The sequence below is a fragment of the Schistocerca cancellata genome, chromosome 2 (genome assembly GCF_023864275.1).
Source record: "Schistocerca cancellata isolate TAMUIC-IGC-003103 chromosome 2, iqSchCanc2.1, whole genome shotgun sequence".
NCBI classification, from domain to species: domain Eukaryota; kingdom Metazoa; phylum Arthropoda; class Insecta; order Orthoptera; family Acrididae; genus Schistocerca; species Schistocerca cancellata.
In genome coordinates this window covers 518187506-518203507 of record NC_064627.1, presented here as the reverse complement: position 1 = coordinate 518203507, position 16002 = coordinate 518187506, and the positions used below count along the sequence as shown (strand labels likewise).

General features: G+C 37.5%; 1 protein-coding gene across 2 annotated transcripts in view; it reads right to left on the bottom strand.

Annotated features, from left to right (window-relative positions):
- Positions 1-16002, bottom strand: part of LOC126162069 (nucleoprotein TPR-like) — a 280494-nt gene that overhangs the window by 155785 nt on the left and 108707 nt on the right. For both annotated transcript variants that reach the window (XM_049918330.1, XM_049918331.1), the window contains exons 13-18: positions 11889-12161; positions 11421-11637; positions 8256-8457; positions 3389-3662; positions 2604-2849; positions 476-745 (exon numbers count right to left, since the gene is read on the bottom strand). In XM_049918330.1, coding sequence (XP_049774287.1) covers positions 476-745; positions 2604-2849; positions 3389-3662; positions 8256-8457; positions 11421-11637; positions 11889-12161 — 1482 coding nt within the window. The remainder of the gene's footprint in view (positions 1-475; positions 746-2603; positions 2850-3388; positions 3663-8255; positions 8458-11420; positions 11638-11888; positions 12162-16002) is intronic.

Here is a 16002-nt window from a genome sequence, read left to right as displayed (position 1 = left end):
TGAAGAGTACATGAAAGCTTTTGGTGTAGTGTTAGTAAACACTACTTGAAAGCCAACATCTTGTCAGCATCATTGTAAATCTAAATTATACTCCCCCCTACATTAAAATTGTTTCATTAAGAGTAAACGTAAGGAAATTTAGAATTACACTGAAGTAGGTAGTAATTGTTATGCATAACATACAGAATTTGAAGGGACCAATTTTTTTAAAAAAGTTATAAACAATGGAAAAATATTAATTCCAGAACATAAAAATGGGAATATACTATACATAAAAGGATGACTCTTGTGATCCAAAGCCACAGCATGGCCAAATTTGTCATGAGCAATCCATCCCATACCAGCTGATCACAGTGGTCAGAAGTACCAGCAAACGTTCATTGCAAAAGTAGATTTTTAAAACAACTTGCTAATGGAATTTATGATACATCTACACAATTGAAATTAAATATAGTGAAACCAGGAGAAAACAAACCTTCCGCACAAGTTCAGCATGCTTTGAAGCACTAACAACTGATGCATCATCATCCTGTTTTTTCTCTGACTGTGAACTGCGCACTTGATTCAATTGTTGCTCCACATTTTCCAACTGTGCCTTCAAACGTAGATTTTCACTACGTAGAACATCGAATTGTCCTACTGCAATGTCCTTCTCACGACGAAGGAATTTAATGATCTTCAGAAGTTGATTAGAATTATGCTCTGCAGCTTTTTCATCCATCTCTGGGACATCACCAGGTGTCTGCTGTACAACAATGAGAAAGTAATGAAGATTTTGCTCATAATTTCAGCTCATGAATAAAGACAACTGTTCTATAGTTACAGCATTACTAATAAAAGTAAGGTTAATTCACAGAAAGCTCTGTGCAGAAGAACATTTCAAAGCAAAACAGTAACAAGGATTTTATTGGATAGTCCCAACAATTATCTATCTCAATGTCTGAGATATTCTACAGAACATCAGTTTATTCCCTTTTCATGTTAAGATTTGGTAACATTCCCCAGACTTGAGAGCTTAAATTTCCATCAGTAATACATTTTTAAATCAACCTCAACTGTAGCATTATTTTCTTTACATTATTGTACCTGGCTTGAGTTCTACACTAAGGAATACACTAGATGGTGTGGCGGTCATCAGTCTGAAGACTGGTTTGATGCAGCTTTCCAAACTCTTCTATTCTGTTAAAGTCTCATAATCTCTGTAAAATTACTGCAACCTAACCCCATTTGAACCCACTTACTGTCATCAAGCCTTAGCGGGAGTCTACAATTTTTACACCCCCCCCCCCCCTCCCACTCCCTCACAAATCTCTCCATTACTAAACTGATGATTCCTTGAAATATTTCTTTTAGATAAGGTGGGCCACAAATTTCTTCTCTCTCCCCAATTTGATCAGTGCCTCCTGATTAGTTGTCAGATCTACCTCTTAAATCTCCAGTATTCTTCTGTAACATCACATTACAAAAGCTTCTAGTCTCATCTTGTCTGCACTGGTTATCCTTCACGTTTCACTTACACATTACACTGAACACCTCACAAATACTTTCAGAAAAAGACTTCATAATACTTACATTTATATTTCTCATTTTATATTCTTTCTATTTTGCCAACACCAGTTATAGGAAAATAGTGAATCTCATCTATTTTTAGTCTCATATCCTAATATTCCCTCAAGCATGTCTGAATTTATTCAACCACATTCCATTATCCCTGTTTCACTGTTGGTGATGCATATATTGTAACATCTTTTGGAAACATAATCCATTACATTTAACTGATATTGCAGGGCACCTGCCATCTCTGACAGAATTAAGTCATCAGTAAACAAAGTTTTCATTTCTTCTCCTTAAACTTTAATTTCATGTATTTTTCTTTGGTTTTCTTTAATGTAGTGGAGCATGTAAATCAGTCAATAGTTTCTTCAACATTAACAGGCATAGAAAACTATGTCTACAGGACGAGAAACTATCTACTAATATTTCAGGCAGGCAAAATAAGCACAAAAAAGGCAGCTCAAGGAATTCTTGTATGTTTCTTTCTGATGGCAATTTAAATCTATACAAAATACCAATAATAATAATAATAATAATAATAATAATAATAACAACAACAAAACTGGAGAGCACAAATAATTCTTTTTGAGTATCAAGTGACTGATCATAATATGAACAACTGATTACCCAGTGGTTTATGAGACCCAGATGAAAATTAAAACAGCTGATTCCAGGTACAGATAGAGTGAAGACAACATAACAGAAGAAACTAATTAATGGCAAATTCTGAAAGACAGTCAACAGAGTAGACTACTGTCGACAAAAACTAAAAACCCCTTTCAGTCTATGTTGCAGTGATTTATTATTTAAGGCCTACTACAGTTTACAATTGTTCATTTGAACATTTTCATCATTTCCATGTTGTCATTTTAGCAATCACAATTACAACTTTTAGCACATCAACACTTTAACAGTAAATTATTCATGTGGATGTATCCTGAACTACAAATCAATTGGGAACAGTGAAATAACCCAGCACGTAAATGTCATTATACTCACATTGAGCGAGTGAGTAAAATAAATAAATAAATAACTTCAATAATGATTACCTGTCCCTTTGCAATTGCTAGCTGCTGACCGAGTGCTTCTACTTGGTCATGCAATGCCGCATTCTGAGAGTCTAGTCCTGCAAGGCGATCCTGTAGTTCATGCACTTGCTCACGCAGAAGTTCCAACTGTCGTTCACGACCAGAAATACCTTCCTGTAATTTCATTTCTGCTTGTTCAGCCGATGCACGGAACTGACTCACTTCTTGTTCAAGTGAGCTAAGCTGGTTACGTACTGATGTGAGCTCCTGGAACAGTAATTTTGAACAGTTAAACAGTCTTTTCAAACTATGAAGAGATTAATTTTACACAATTCTAAACTGAAGCAATGTATAAAATGTGTTACAAACCTCTCCAATAACCATGCACTGTTAACAAAAAACATTTACATGTAACTATACAAATTAGGAAGATAAACTGTAATACATAATGAAATGATGACAAAAGCCTTATTCCTTAATCAAAGGAGATAGGAAAGAACACTGAATCAAAGATAAACAAAAAACCAGAAAGAAAATCTAGCTTCTGAAAGACTCCACATAGCTGTTCTGTATATCATAACTCTCTCTCTCTCTCTCTCTCTCTCTCTCTCTCTCCCCCTCTCCCCCCCCCCCTCCCTCCTACCGTGTGTGTGTGTGTGTGTGTGTGTGTGTGTGTGTGTGTGTGTGTGTGTGTGTGTGTGACTACATCATATCGTGCTGATTGCAGAACAGTAATTTTTCAAACTACTATATACAATGTATATTACAATTCTTGCTAACAGTATCCAATATAAAACAATACGCACCTGTAGATGCTGTGAGTGCAAAAGCACTTCTCGGGCATACTTCTCCTCTGCAGTCTTGGCTGCTTCTTTCTGAATTTCAAGTGCTGCTATAGCCTCTTCCAATTGTGACTTCAGCTTAAGCAACTCAGGATCAGTATCATCTTTTGTTACAACTTTCTCGGTCTTCACAACTTCAGGAGCTGGTGGAGGTGCTGATCTTATCTGTGCAATCTCCTGTTCTAATTCTTCTACCTTCTTGCGCAGTTCTTGTTCTTTTTCTGATACTTCTGACAATCTATATAAAATAGAGAAAAGTTATCAACTTTTTTTCTTTCATTTTGAAATACACACACAAAAAATTGGCTCTCTTCCTCCACCATCAATGAACCATCTCAAATAGGGAAGTAAATACTATTTGAAGCATGAACAAAAAATATTTTCTTTTGCTTCCACTTTTATTATACAACAGATCCTGATGAAACAATGTTTACATCAGTAGGCAACATACACCATCAATACGTAATTATCATTTCATCATTCTTTCTTACATTATTGTTATCACAAAAGCCTGAACAACACAGACGAAAGTCAGTTATACAAATGTAACAAAATCTGGTAAATTCATAAGGTCGCATCTGCTAAGTAAGTGGAAGAGTATTTGACTGTAATAGGAAATTGTGCTGGATTTACGAAATAATACACAAGCTGTTGTTTATGGTCATTTGTTTGACTTAACATCCCACTGACAGTGCGATCATTAGAGATGGAGCAAAAGATCGAATTACAAGAGGATTTGAAAGGACAGATTTTATTGCTGCAATTATTTACTTATTCTCATAAACACAACTCCTACTGCAACTGAGGATAAAAAAAGAAACATGCTGAATACTTCACAAGAAACGAGACAGATAATCTACACAAAACTATAAACCTATCAGTCTTCTCTTTATTATGCACAAGAATCATCTCAAACTGAATAAAAAAACTCTGGAGGTCTACTACTGCAGGGATCCATCCCTACTCTACCCCTGCTCCTAACCCCTTGTCTCCTGGGCCATATCCCTGCAACAGACCTAGATACAAGACCTGTCCCATACGTCTTACCACCAACACTACCACCACTAACCAATCTGGTTAAAGCTTTCACTTGTCTCAACAAAGGCAGGGTTACCTGTGAAAGTAGATTTACACACTAAATTGCAACAATTGTGCTTCTTTCTATGTGAGCACATTAACTAACTAGCTGTCTGTCAGCATGAATGACACCTGACAAACTGGCCAAGAGGCAGCTGGACCACCCAGCTGCTGAATATTTTGCCCAATACGTTTCACTTCAATGACTATTTCACAATCTATGTCACCTGGATCCTGCCCATCAATGCCAGAGTTTCTGAACTGTCTAGGTAATAACTATCCCTGAAATATACACCATGTTCCCATAGCTCCTCAGCCTTCACTAGTCCCTGTCCTTCATCCACCTACCCCCTTCCCTGCTCCCATTCCAGCACTACACATGTGTTTTTCCACAGGTTGCGCAACTATTAACCAAAAGTAAGGTGGCAAATGTTGAAAACTATAGACCAGTTACCCTATTCTCATCAGTTTCAAAAATAGTAGAATAAAGACAGACTGAAGAGTTACCTGAATTAATACTACCTACTTAATGTATCACAGTTTTTCTTCTGGCGCACAAAAAATATAATGTCTGTCATAACAGAGTTTACAAAATGGGGTACTTAAAGTTCTTGCTGGAAGGTTTTTCACACTGCTGCCCCAAAATACTACCAAATGAACTAAATATAATTCAAAAATAATTCTTAAAAAATTGTTAAAAATGATCTCACTCATTCCTGGGAAATAAGAGTTCAAAAAGTAGACATAGCTCCCACATTAGATAACGCCCCATTAGTTTGTGGAACTATTGTCAGATCCCAAACTTATCAAACATCCAGCCCCGGGCAGTGCAAACGTGTGCAATTCCACAGGGCAAGCTACTATCAAGTTGGATATAATTTCTGGACTGTATGTACAGCCAACATCACTATTTTTCCACTGAATCTTTTTCTATTCCTCTGGAACGTCAGAACTCACTATTTTCCAACAAATCTTTTTTGGCTGCTCTGGAGCATCAGGAGATACATTTTACAGATTCTCTAGTACCACCCACTCACTCACTCCAACAATTTTGAAACCATTTGTACGGAACCTAGCTTCAAGATATACCACGCTCCTGTACACTGAACGCAATTTTCCCATTTATGTATGTTACATGTTAATTAAAAATTGCTCCTAAATTCAGTTTTTGGGTTTCTTGTTACATTCCTTTAATACACTTCTCATAACTATTAAATTGAATAAAGCTGGCACACGCGCGCGCACACACACACCACACACACACACACACACACACACACACACACACACACACACACACACACACACACACACACACAGAGAGAAAGGGAAAAAAAGGGGGCGAGGCCCACCACAGTCCATCGGTTAACACAAATGTTCCTCAGTGGAATAAACTGACTGAGATAGGACATATGTTACAACATGGACCTCAGATTTGGGAGGATAGAAGATTATGCTCTGCCACGCCATGATGATCTAGATTTCCTGTGTGTTTTGTAAATCACTCTTGGCAAATGTTCAGATGGTTCCTTGAACAAAGTCACAGCTGGACACCTTTCCTGTCTGCTTCTCTTTATAAACACATATATAGTTATAATAGAAGGAAACATTCCACGAAGGAAAAATATATCTAAAAACAAAGATGCCTCTGCACTTCTGCCTCGACTGACATCTCTGCCCAAACTCTTTGTCTTTAAATATGTCTGCTTGTGTCTGTATATGTGTGGATGGATATGTGTGTGTGTGCGAGTGTGTACCCGTCCTTTTTTCCCCCTAAGGTCAGTCTTTCCGCTCCCGGGACTGGAATGACTCCTTACCCTCTCCCTTAAAACCCACATCCTTTCGTCTTTCCCTCTCCTTCCCTCTTTCCTGATGAGGCAACAGTTTGTTGCGAAAGCTTGAATTTTGTGTGTATGTTTGTGTTCGTTTGTGTGTCTGTCGACCTGCCAGCACTTTCATTTGGTAAGTCACATCATCTTTGTTTTTAAACACATATATACTCATATTCCTCTGTACATGACATGTTTTCTTGTATTATGCTTACACACATATAATAATTGTAAAATTATCCTTGGATAAATAAATCGCTGACACACAGAAAATATGCACAAGAGGTCTGGAAGAGCCCTTTACCCAGCTCTACTTGATGATTCAGTAAGATGTTTTTGCTGTCAACTATCACTTCCTTTTACAAATATATGAGAGAAATATAAAATTGCAATAGACAAATTAACTTCACTCTGAAAAAGCAACAATTTCTTTTTGTATGAATCTGCATTTTAGATCTTTGCTTTTGATGTCTTAATTTCTGCATCACCAAATATTTCTGTCTGACTCCTGTTGTTTTATCTACAGCTGGAATAGTTTGTCATCATCTGATGGAGTTGAAAATCCATTGATGAAAAAATAAAAAGTTAGTGCAAAAAACTGAGGAAGTAGACCTTTCTCTTTTATGTAAAAACATTAAAATAAAAAAGTGGTAAAATTGTGCAAACAATTCAAATCAACAGTCACAATTTCAAAATGCTTCGTTCTCATGTTAATTTTAGTATATAGAATGCATCAAGTAGGAGAGCTTCCAGTGATGTGAAACACGTCAAAGTACACACTGATAAAATTTCAACTCTTTCTCCTTATTAACTATTGTGTGTAACTGATAAGCAATTTCGGTGGCTTGCCCTGAAATCTTGCAAGCAATCTTCAGAGAGGTTCTCACTCACCAACTGCACACAGTAGTTAATAATAAGAAATTTTACTCCTCTCTCTCACTGGGGGTTCGTACCAATTCTTTCTCTCTTACAATTTGAAGTGTCACAATGACTGCCGCCCCCCCCCCCCCCCCCCCCCCCGCCAGCCTGTGTAACTTATCTAGAAGTAATAGTGATGGTTTTATTGAACAGAAAACAATATCTTTGTGACAAGTCAAGAACTCTCATGGTGTTCAGATCTAAACTGTAATAACACTGATTTAATTAGTAGCTCCATGAATATATGGGAAAACCGGTTTGTCATTTTATGTCAGTTACGTTATCATTCTCTTGTTAGTTGTTCTTATGGACTCCACCTAGCTTGTATCTGCATGGACATACTATATTGTGCTTCTTCATTTTAATGTCAATGTTACATTGTAATAATTCATTTCATGGATCAATCGAAGAGTTTTTGTGATCTGAATTAGCTGGCTTGGTTGCAGTTTTTTCACCAGCCATCATGGCCATTTCACTGAGATAATTACTATTTGTATTTATTACATAGAACCTGCTTGTTTTATCTTGACGAATCCAATTTGTCAGAGCAAACAAAATTTAAGCACTTATCATTTTAAATTTCTCAGTTACAGAATTTTTAACCAAGCCAGTTAATTCCAAAGGTAAGGCTTCATGCTCTAATTACTCTGTTACAGCACAAAAGAAATGTATTTTACTGTAAAACATTTTTTATGATCAATTTCAATATAGTTTTCTCTCTCAGTCATGTGACAGACGTTTGATGTGATCTGAAACCACAATTCACTAATGAAGCAGTCCAATTTTGAATATTATTTAATCTGAACGATTTTGTTCTTCCTTCTCGGCTGGGATAGCATGTAGCATGCATTAAAAATTCTTTCACACAATGTCTGCCTGGTAAAACATAGAAGAAGTATTTAACACAGATCATCACAACACTTTACCACAAACACAACCCCTCCCCAAATGTTTATCATTAAAACATGCTGCAAGTATTACAAGGGCTCTATCACAGCACAACCTACCTCTTGTTTGCAGCTTCTAGTGCTTGTTTTTTTTCATCAGATAGCTCCTTTACACGCTGCTCAAGTGCCTCCGAAATATCGCAATACTTCTGCATGTGTTCTTTTGCTTCAGCCAGTTCCTTCTGTGCAGTGGTTAAGCTATTGTTCTTCGAAAGCAGTTGTAGGTCTAGATCTTTAATTCTGCTTAGCAGTTCCTTAGTTTCTGCAAATAAAATGTATACATTGATGAAAAGCTACACAAACACTAAGACCCACTTACTTCCCACATCTTTGATAAGAACTGTAGCATATGCTGATGACTTCTTACTTTTTATGCATCCAACAGCCATGACACACAACAAATAATTGTGGCAAACTCCTTGACATCAGGAATGAGCAATTTTCATACGTGAGACTCAAGATAGCACCACAAAAATCAACAAATATGTAACTTAAAGGAAGACTTAATAACACTGGAGATTCAAGGCCCACATAGAACATGTAGCAAGGCATAGTAATTGCATAATGAATAAGATTATTAATATGGTAAAAAGGCAGTTTTGATCGCCCCTGAATGTAATTAAATCACACCTCGAGTCTATACTGACTACAATTTTGAACTATAACGCCAATGTTTGGGCGCACGGTTGTCACTGTTCAAACTTGCTGTTGCAGTGGGGAAAGTATGACAAGGAATTCGCTATGATTAAGAGGAACCTTCAGCAACAAATTTAGGTGTAATAATTACATTAACATCTGTATGTCACTCTGGTTTTACACATAAGAAAGGGGGATGTCATCTATGGGCTGATGGAAAAAACAATACAAAAAAAACACACACAAAATCTTGGGTAACCAGCAATAAATTCATTAATAATAAAGAGTTTAATATTTACAGGATAGCACAGAGATGGGATTTCTCTGGCAGGAGGAGGACAAAATTTCAGTTTCTTTCTGATGTAAACGATCGGCTACAGATAACACATTCTGAGCCGAAAAATGATGATGATAAACATTGTAAATTTAATTCAATACACATAAAAGATAGCATCCATTCTCCCAATAAAGAACATGGACTCGAATGAATAGATGTCTGTCAAACTAAAAATTTTTTGTTTGTTTACAGGAACATGTCTGCAATACCAGTACACATTAAAATTCTTGTGACAGAGTATTGTAGCATAGTGGGAAATGAGCAGAAAAACAACAGCAAAGCACACTGATAATATTTAGTATCAAGTGGTAATTCATTTTCAGCAGCAACGGAAAATCAGTTAACATACAACATTCAATTTTATCAGTGGACTACACCAATTTGTTTTGGCTCCTCTATATGCTGCAGTACTGTGACAGGAGAATTTTAATGTGTACCGGGATTGCAGACATGTACCTGCGAATAAACAAAAAATAAACTATATAACATTATTTTTTTGAAATGATGATTAAAGCTGTAGAACTACCTCTCATATACTTGATAAACAGCTTGTGGAGACTGGTGTCTCCTAATGTGTCTAAGCCTTTAACCATTTTGAAAATCAATATAAAATAGCTTTCACAATAATGTAATTAAATGTAAGGTCTCATTCTGCAGCCTAAAACAAATTAAAATATTTTTAAGGCACAAAGGAGAAAGACAATATTTCATGATTAAGGTGAGATTACAACATTCAAGACCTCTAACAGCAAACTAATTACTAATGGGTACTTTGAGCATGCTGTGTACTATTCATGTGTCACTATCACAATATTAACACAGCCTCATGAAAAAGCTCTTTGAAGCTGTTCTCAGACAACACACCGTTTCCAAGATTTAGGACAATGACCTCAATAAACCAAATGTTGATTCTAAGTCAATGAACTGGATTTTCCAAACTCTGGCCTTTACCCATCTCCTCACAAATAACCTGCTTAGTTTAAGTGACAGTAGTTGTTCAAACTAGTAATGGTTGCTGCTCACCATACTGTGGAGATGCTGAGTCGCAGAAAGGCACTACAAAAAAGGCTGCTAAACAAGTAAGCTTTCAGCCAAAAGGCCTCTTTCTCTCTCTCTCTCTCTCTCTCTCTCACACACACACACACACACACACACACACACACACACACACACACACACAGAGAGAGAGAGAGAGAGAGAGAGAGAGAGAGAGAGAGAATGCCTCTGGCCATTGGGACCAGACTGTGAGCAATTGTAGACAATTTGGTTGGTGTGGGTAAGAAGTCTAGGACGGGCAGGGGGGGGGAGGGGGGGAGGGGGGGGATGGGAAATGAGAGAAGTACGTTGGTGGAATAGAAAGCTCTGTAATGCTGGAGTGGGAACAGGTAAGTGTATAGATTGGTTCAACAGTGACAAATGAAAGTTGAGGTTGGGGAACTCCCCTTGCAATATATCCTACATTCCTGTAACCCCTCCCCCATGGCCTCAGCCTTCATTAGTCACTGTTTTTTCGCAATCTATCCCCTTCCCTAGTCCCAGTCTAGTACAATGCAGCTTTCTATTCCACCAATGCACCAACTTTTTTTTTAGTTCTCTCCTTTCCTGTTTCCCCCCTCCCACTCCCCCTTCCCCTTCCCCACCCCCTCCCTCCTGGCTGCCTGCCCTCCATCTAACCCCCCATCTGCACCTAGCTGCCCAACCCTCTCCCAATCACATCCCTGTAAGCTCCCACAAGCAGCACTCCATCAGCCCCACTCCTACCCTGCTATCCCTCCCCCTCTCCACCTCCTCCTTACCCCAACCACTCGGATTGCTCCTCACAATGTGCGCAATTGATCACAGTCTGGTCTTGGCAGCAAATGACACTGGTCGTGTGCATGTGAAATTTGTGTGAGTGTGTGTGTGGGGGGGGGGTAAATTTATCAATAAAATGAGGCCTTTTTGGATGCATAACTCAAGCAGAATTGCATTTAATAAGCCACCCAGTAGCACTGCATGTGAGAAGTGTGTGTAGGACTGGGAAATTTCTAAAAAGTGCACTTTCTACAGAGACACCCAAGTATGTCTTGCAGACAAATGTCTGCATATCGATAAATAAATATACACTATTACTTGTCTGCCTATTAAGCAAACAAAGCATTTGAAGAGAGGAATGACTCCAGCAGAGGCAGATTCTAACTGAAAGCATGAAGAATGCTTTATGGTCAGCATCCAGTAAGTGTATTAAAAGACAAGTAATACTTAATACTCACGTGTTGTGGTCTCCTGTGAAGGTTGTTTGGAAAGTTCTTTAACACGCATCTGTAATTTCAGCAGCTCATCATTAACTTGGTTCAGTTCTGTTCTCGCAGATATAAGTTCTGTTCTTGCTTGTTGGCCAAGTTTACGTTCCTCCTCCTCACGTTGTCTGGCAATTTCCACCTGCTGTTTAAGTTGCTTAGAGAGTTCTCTAAAGTTATCTTCTTCTTCCTGCCACAGGGATACCACAGTTACAGCACATTTAATGTCACAAGCAAATTTTTTAACAAAGTGGCTGCTATGCTTGTTCATGAACCAGGATATATTAATGAATGGGTTAGAAGAAAACAAGTCTGCTGCTGCAAAAATACATCAATGAATTTTTAAAAAATCAGGGTATACTCTTTTTTTTTTGTAAATTCTAGTCTCTTACTTCTTGATTGCATTATTACATCCCTCCTATCCACTGCCACATACAGTACCTGCAATCGTCGCCGCAAAGCTGCACATTCACGGAGGGCATCATCCAGACGGGTCTCAAGGCGAACTCTAGCCTCTGTATCTTGCCGTTCCAAGCTAGTACGGATACATTCCAAATTAGCTAGTAAATTACTCTGCCCACGATTCTCTCGTTCATACATTTCCTTTTCTTTCTGCAAACGCGTATTGCTCTCACGCAGCAATTCACATTCTTGTAATGCATTCTGAAGGCGAACCTCTGCCTGAGCAAGCTTCTTCTGAGCATCAACAGCTTCCTGCAATACAAAAAAATGATTGGATGATAACTTAACGTAAGTAAAAATATAAACACCTAAGCAAACAAGAACATATTTCTGATGATGGTGATAATGTTCACATGACAAATGTATCATTTCTTATAGAATAATCGGGGGGAAGGGGGAGGGGGGAGGGGCGGCAAGAACACAGACATCAGTTTATAGGCAGATCAAAAATTTTTATAAATCCCATATTTCGTGGTTAAAAACACACTTTCTTGGGTGAAAACAAACTTCTTCTCAGATGAAAGTACATTTTTCCGTGTTAAGCGACAATGCACTTTCCCTTGGAGCTGCAAAACTTATCAGTCCTTTGAATGGTGAGGAATTTATACACCATCATAGAACTTTCCGGCACTTTAGGAAACACAATCCAGCAAAACAATTCATTTTGGAAGGATCTCTGATGCATGGCAACATGTACGAAAGTATAAACATGAATTCCACCAATTACTCCATGCTAGCTTCCGAAACACTGAAATCAAAATTGCGACATGCTTTTGTCAGCCAGTCACAGCTCATGTCACACGATCTCACCACCCAATAACAGCAGATAGTCAGAGCCTAGGAAACGTGATATAGTAAGCCAATAGCAACACCCTGTTAACAAGAAAAGATAAGCTTTCACACATATAATATCGATTGTCAAAATTTTTTTGCATGGTTAGGCAGCATCGTTAAGAGCACCAGCTTAAATTATAGCAGCTAAATATTTCTGGCAAGAATGATTGTATATTTCACTGCTCTATGTCAGGCATTTTGTGGGTTACCTGGCTGAGTACATGTTCCATCAAGCAGTTGGACTTTTTCTATCGTAAAGCCAGTTAGGTGTGAAATTGCTCAAGAACTCATTTTTTTTTAAAGATAATTACACTTCTTGCCATAATTATTACACAATTTATAATCTATGAAAGAACTAAAATAAATATGAAAAACTAACCTTGAAACTTGGTCTTATTTAGTGTGTGTTACCTTTTTAAGATATATCAAACACAAACGTGCCAGTCAAATTTTAAATAATGGCATAAATGACTGGTCTTCTGGGCCCGAAATTTTTCTATGTGATTGGTCCTCAGCGTTAAGTTTTGAATGAGATACTAACAGTCCACGATTTAAGAAATTCATCGCACATTCTCATACATACATAATTCATCCTGTGTAAAAGGAAATTTACTTTGAAAGTAATGCTTCTGAAATCACCATTCGCAAAAAGTTGTGATGTCATGCTCACTGAAACGAGTCCCATGAGAAAGATGCAGCAGAAGCAGTTTGTCGTTATGAAGTATTGGATAGTCTTTGGTGCATTTTGCTGTTGGCAGACGCTTGTGCATGCACCATGTTCTGTTGTTGTAAACAGCGCATTTTCTTGGCAATTAAAGTTTTATTTTGGTGTAATTCTGTTGTTTACGTTTTATTACTGCAGTATTCTGCAGTAGCGGGTTAACATAAAATTTGTTGTTTATGTCTCAGTTCTTACCAGTCAAAATTACAAAAAATTAACTGAAAACTAAAACAACGAAAAATTCCAATTTTGGTTAGACAATTCTATTTATAGCAATTTTGTCATCTAACACCTACAACTTTGTACAACTGGCTGAACAGAAGGTATGAGCACATTCATACTGGGGGGGGGGGGGGGGGGCAGCTACCCTGAATCACTCTTCAGCAACAACAATCAATAATTGCTCAGCATAAATCTTAAATGCCTTATAAAATTTGCAATGTATCTTTCCCATGGTGACAGAGATGATTAGTAGGAGCAAGATTTTCAGAAAATGTTTTGAACCAGATATGAGATATTTTTAGGGTGGGGAGGGCAATCCTACCTTTGTTGGCAGCCTCAGGGGGAGATGTGGGGAAGTTTCCCCATTTCTGAACATAATGATGCTTTCACACCAAATGGCATTCAGAATGTTTTCTTTGGTATCGCAAAACTTTTCTTGTCCTTAATTTGCAAAATATGATACTATCCTTAGTCACTGAGGAAGTTGAACAAATGAGAATACATTGGGAGAGAACTACGCCAAGCATTCTGTGACTACAGCACTGATAGTCTAACAAACCTAAATGCTAACAAATTTCCGGTGTTTGAAGGAAGAATGCTTCCAGTGGAATGCATATGTGACATGTTCCAGCAGTGCTGCGTTTCGTCAAGAGCAAAGGCACAAATGATTTTAAGGCAACAGTTTAGCTATAGTAATAATGGATACAAATTTTACTTTTAAAGTGAAGTGTAAAATGGTTTATGCCAAGAATAAGTCTGCTGTTCTTCTTCTTCTTCTTCTTCTTCTTCTTCTTCTTCTTCTTCAGGGACATCTTATGTTAGATGAAGGAGCTAATAATTGTATGGACAGGGTGCTGATGTAATAAACAGATTTAATAAGATTTAGTGAAGTGAGACTAAACAGTTTTATTTGTGTGGAAACTGAAGTGTTTGATTTTGAAACGATTTTCTGATCTTCAGGTCTTTGAACTACTATCCTGTGGTTGGTTAATTTTTCAGACTGTAGAGGATGTAATAAATTTCCAGTTGGGGCTTAAACAGAGATTTTTAGCATTGCATGTTTCCAATCTTTGAATTCATCTTAGTGCATTCTGATTGCTAAAAATCAGCGACAAACTTGTCGAATTTATTACGCTGTGACAACAATGACAAATTCATGCTTTTATTATTTGAAATCAAAGATCTTATAATCACCTATATGATGCTGTAAATATTTCCTATGCCCCTTCTTGACAGCAATACCCTGTAAAATTTGTAGTTCTTTCCAAGGTTCTATGTTCACTGGAAGATTTACAAGTTGATGTACCATAAAATTTAAGTGGTCTGTTGGGTGACAAGAACTGGTTATTAATTATACAGTCTGTGATCATGTTTTAAGTGCTGTACTATACACACTTTTTATGTTGTAATTCTAAGTCCATCAGTCTAAACAATGGGATACCAAGGGAGAATCTGCACCAAAAAAGGCGAAGACCATTCCTCTGGTCGGAAAGGTTAGGGTGACTGTCTTTTGGGATTCACAGGGATAATGCTCATCAACTATCTGGAAAAGTGTAAAACCATTACAGGTGAATACTATTCATCGTTACTGGGCTGGTTGAGAACCGAGCTGCCAAAAAAGAGAGAGAGAGAGAGAGAGAGAGAGGCTGCAAAAAAGTCCTTTTCCATCACGACAATGCACCAGCACACACCTCAGCAGTTGTGCTCGCAAAATTAATGGAAATAGGATTCCAACTCATTTCACATCCCCCCTATTCTCCAGACTTGACTCTGACTACTATTTGTTCCCCAATTTGATGAAATGGCTGGCAGGACAAAGATTTTATTCAAACAAAGAGGTGATTGCAGCAACTAATAGTGATTTTGCAGACTTGGGCAATTGCTATTATTCGGAAGGGATGAAAAAATTAGAACAGTGTTGGACAAAGTATATAAGTCTAAAAGCAGACTATGTCGATAAATAAAAAAGGTTTACCCCAAACAAGTAAGTAGTTTTTATTTTTGCGCAGACTTTTCAAACGCCCCTCGTAAAAGAGCAATATAGGTTAAATCAGTACTAATGTATCATCACAGTAATACAAGGAAATTTCGCATATGGGATTTTTATTAATTTTATTAATTTTTAGTTTCTAATTATTTTCAAATAATATTTAATAGATTTCTCTTATTTCAATATTTGTAAACTGAATATGTTGGCATGTTACTGTAAGAATGTATATACACTATGTGATGAAAAGTATCCGGACACCTGGCTGAAAATGTCTTACAAGTTCATGGCCCACTCCATTGGTAATGCTGGAATTCAATATGGTGTTG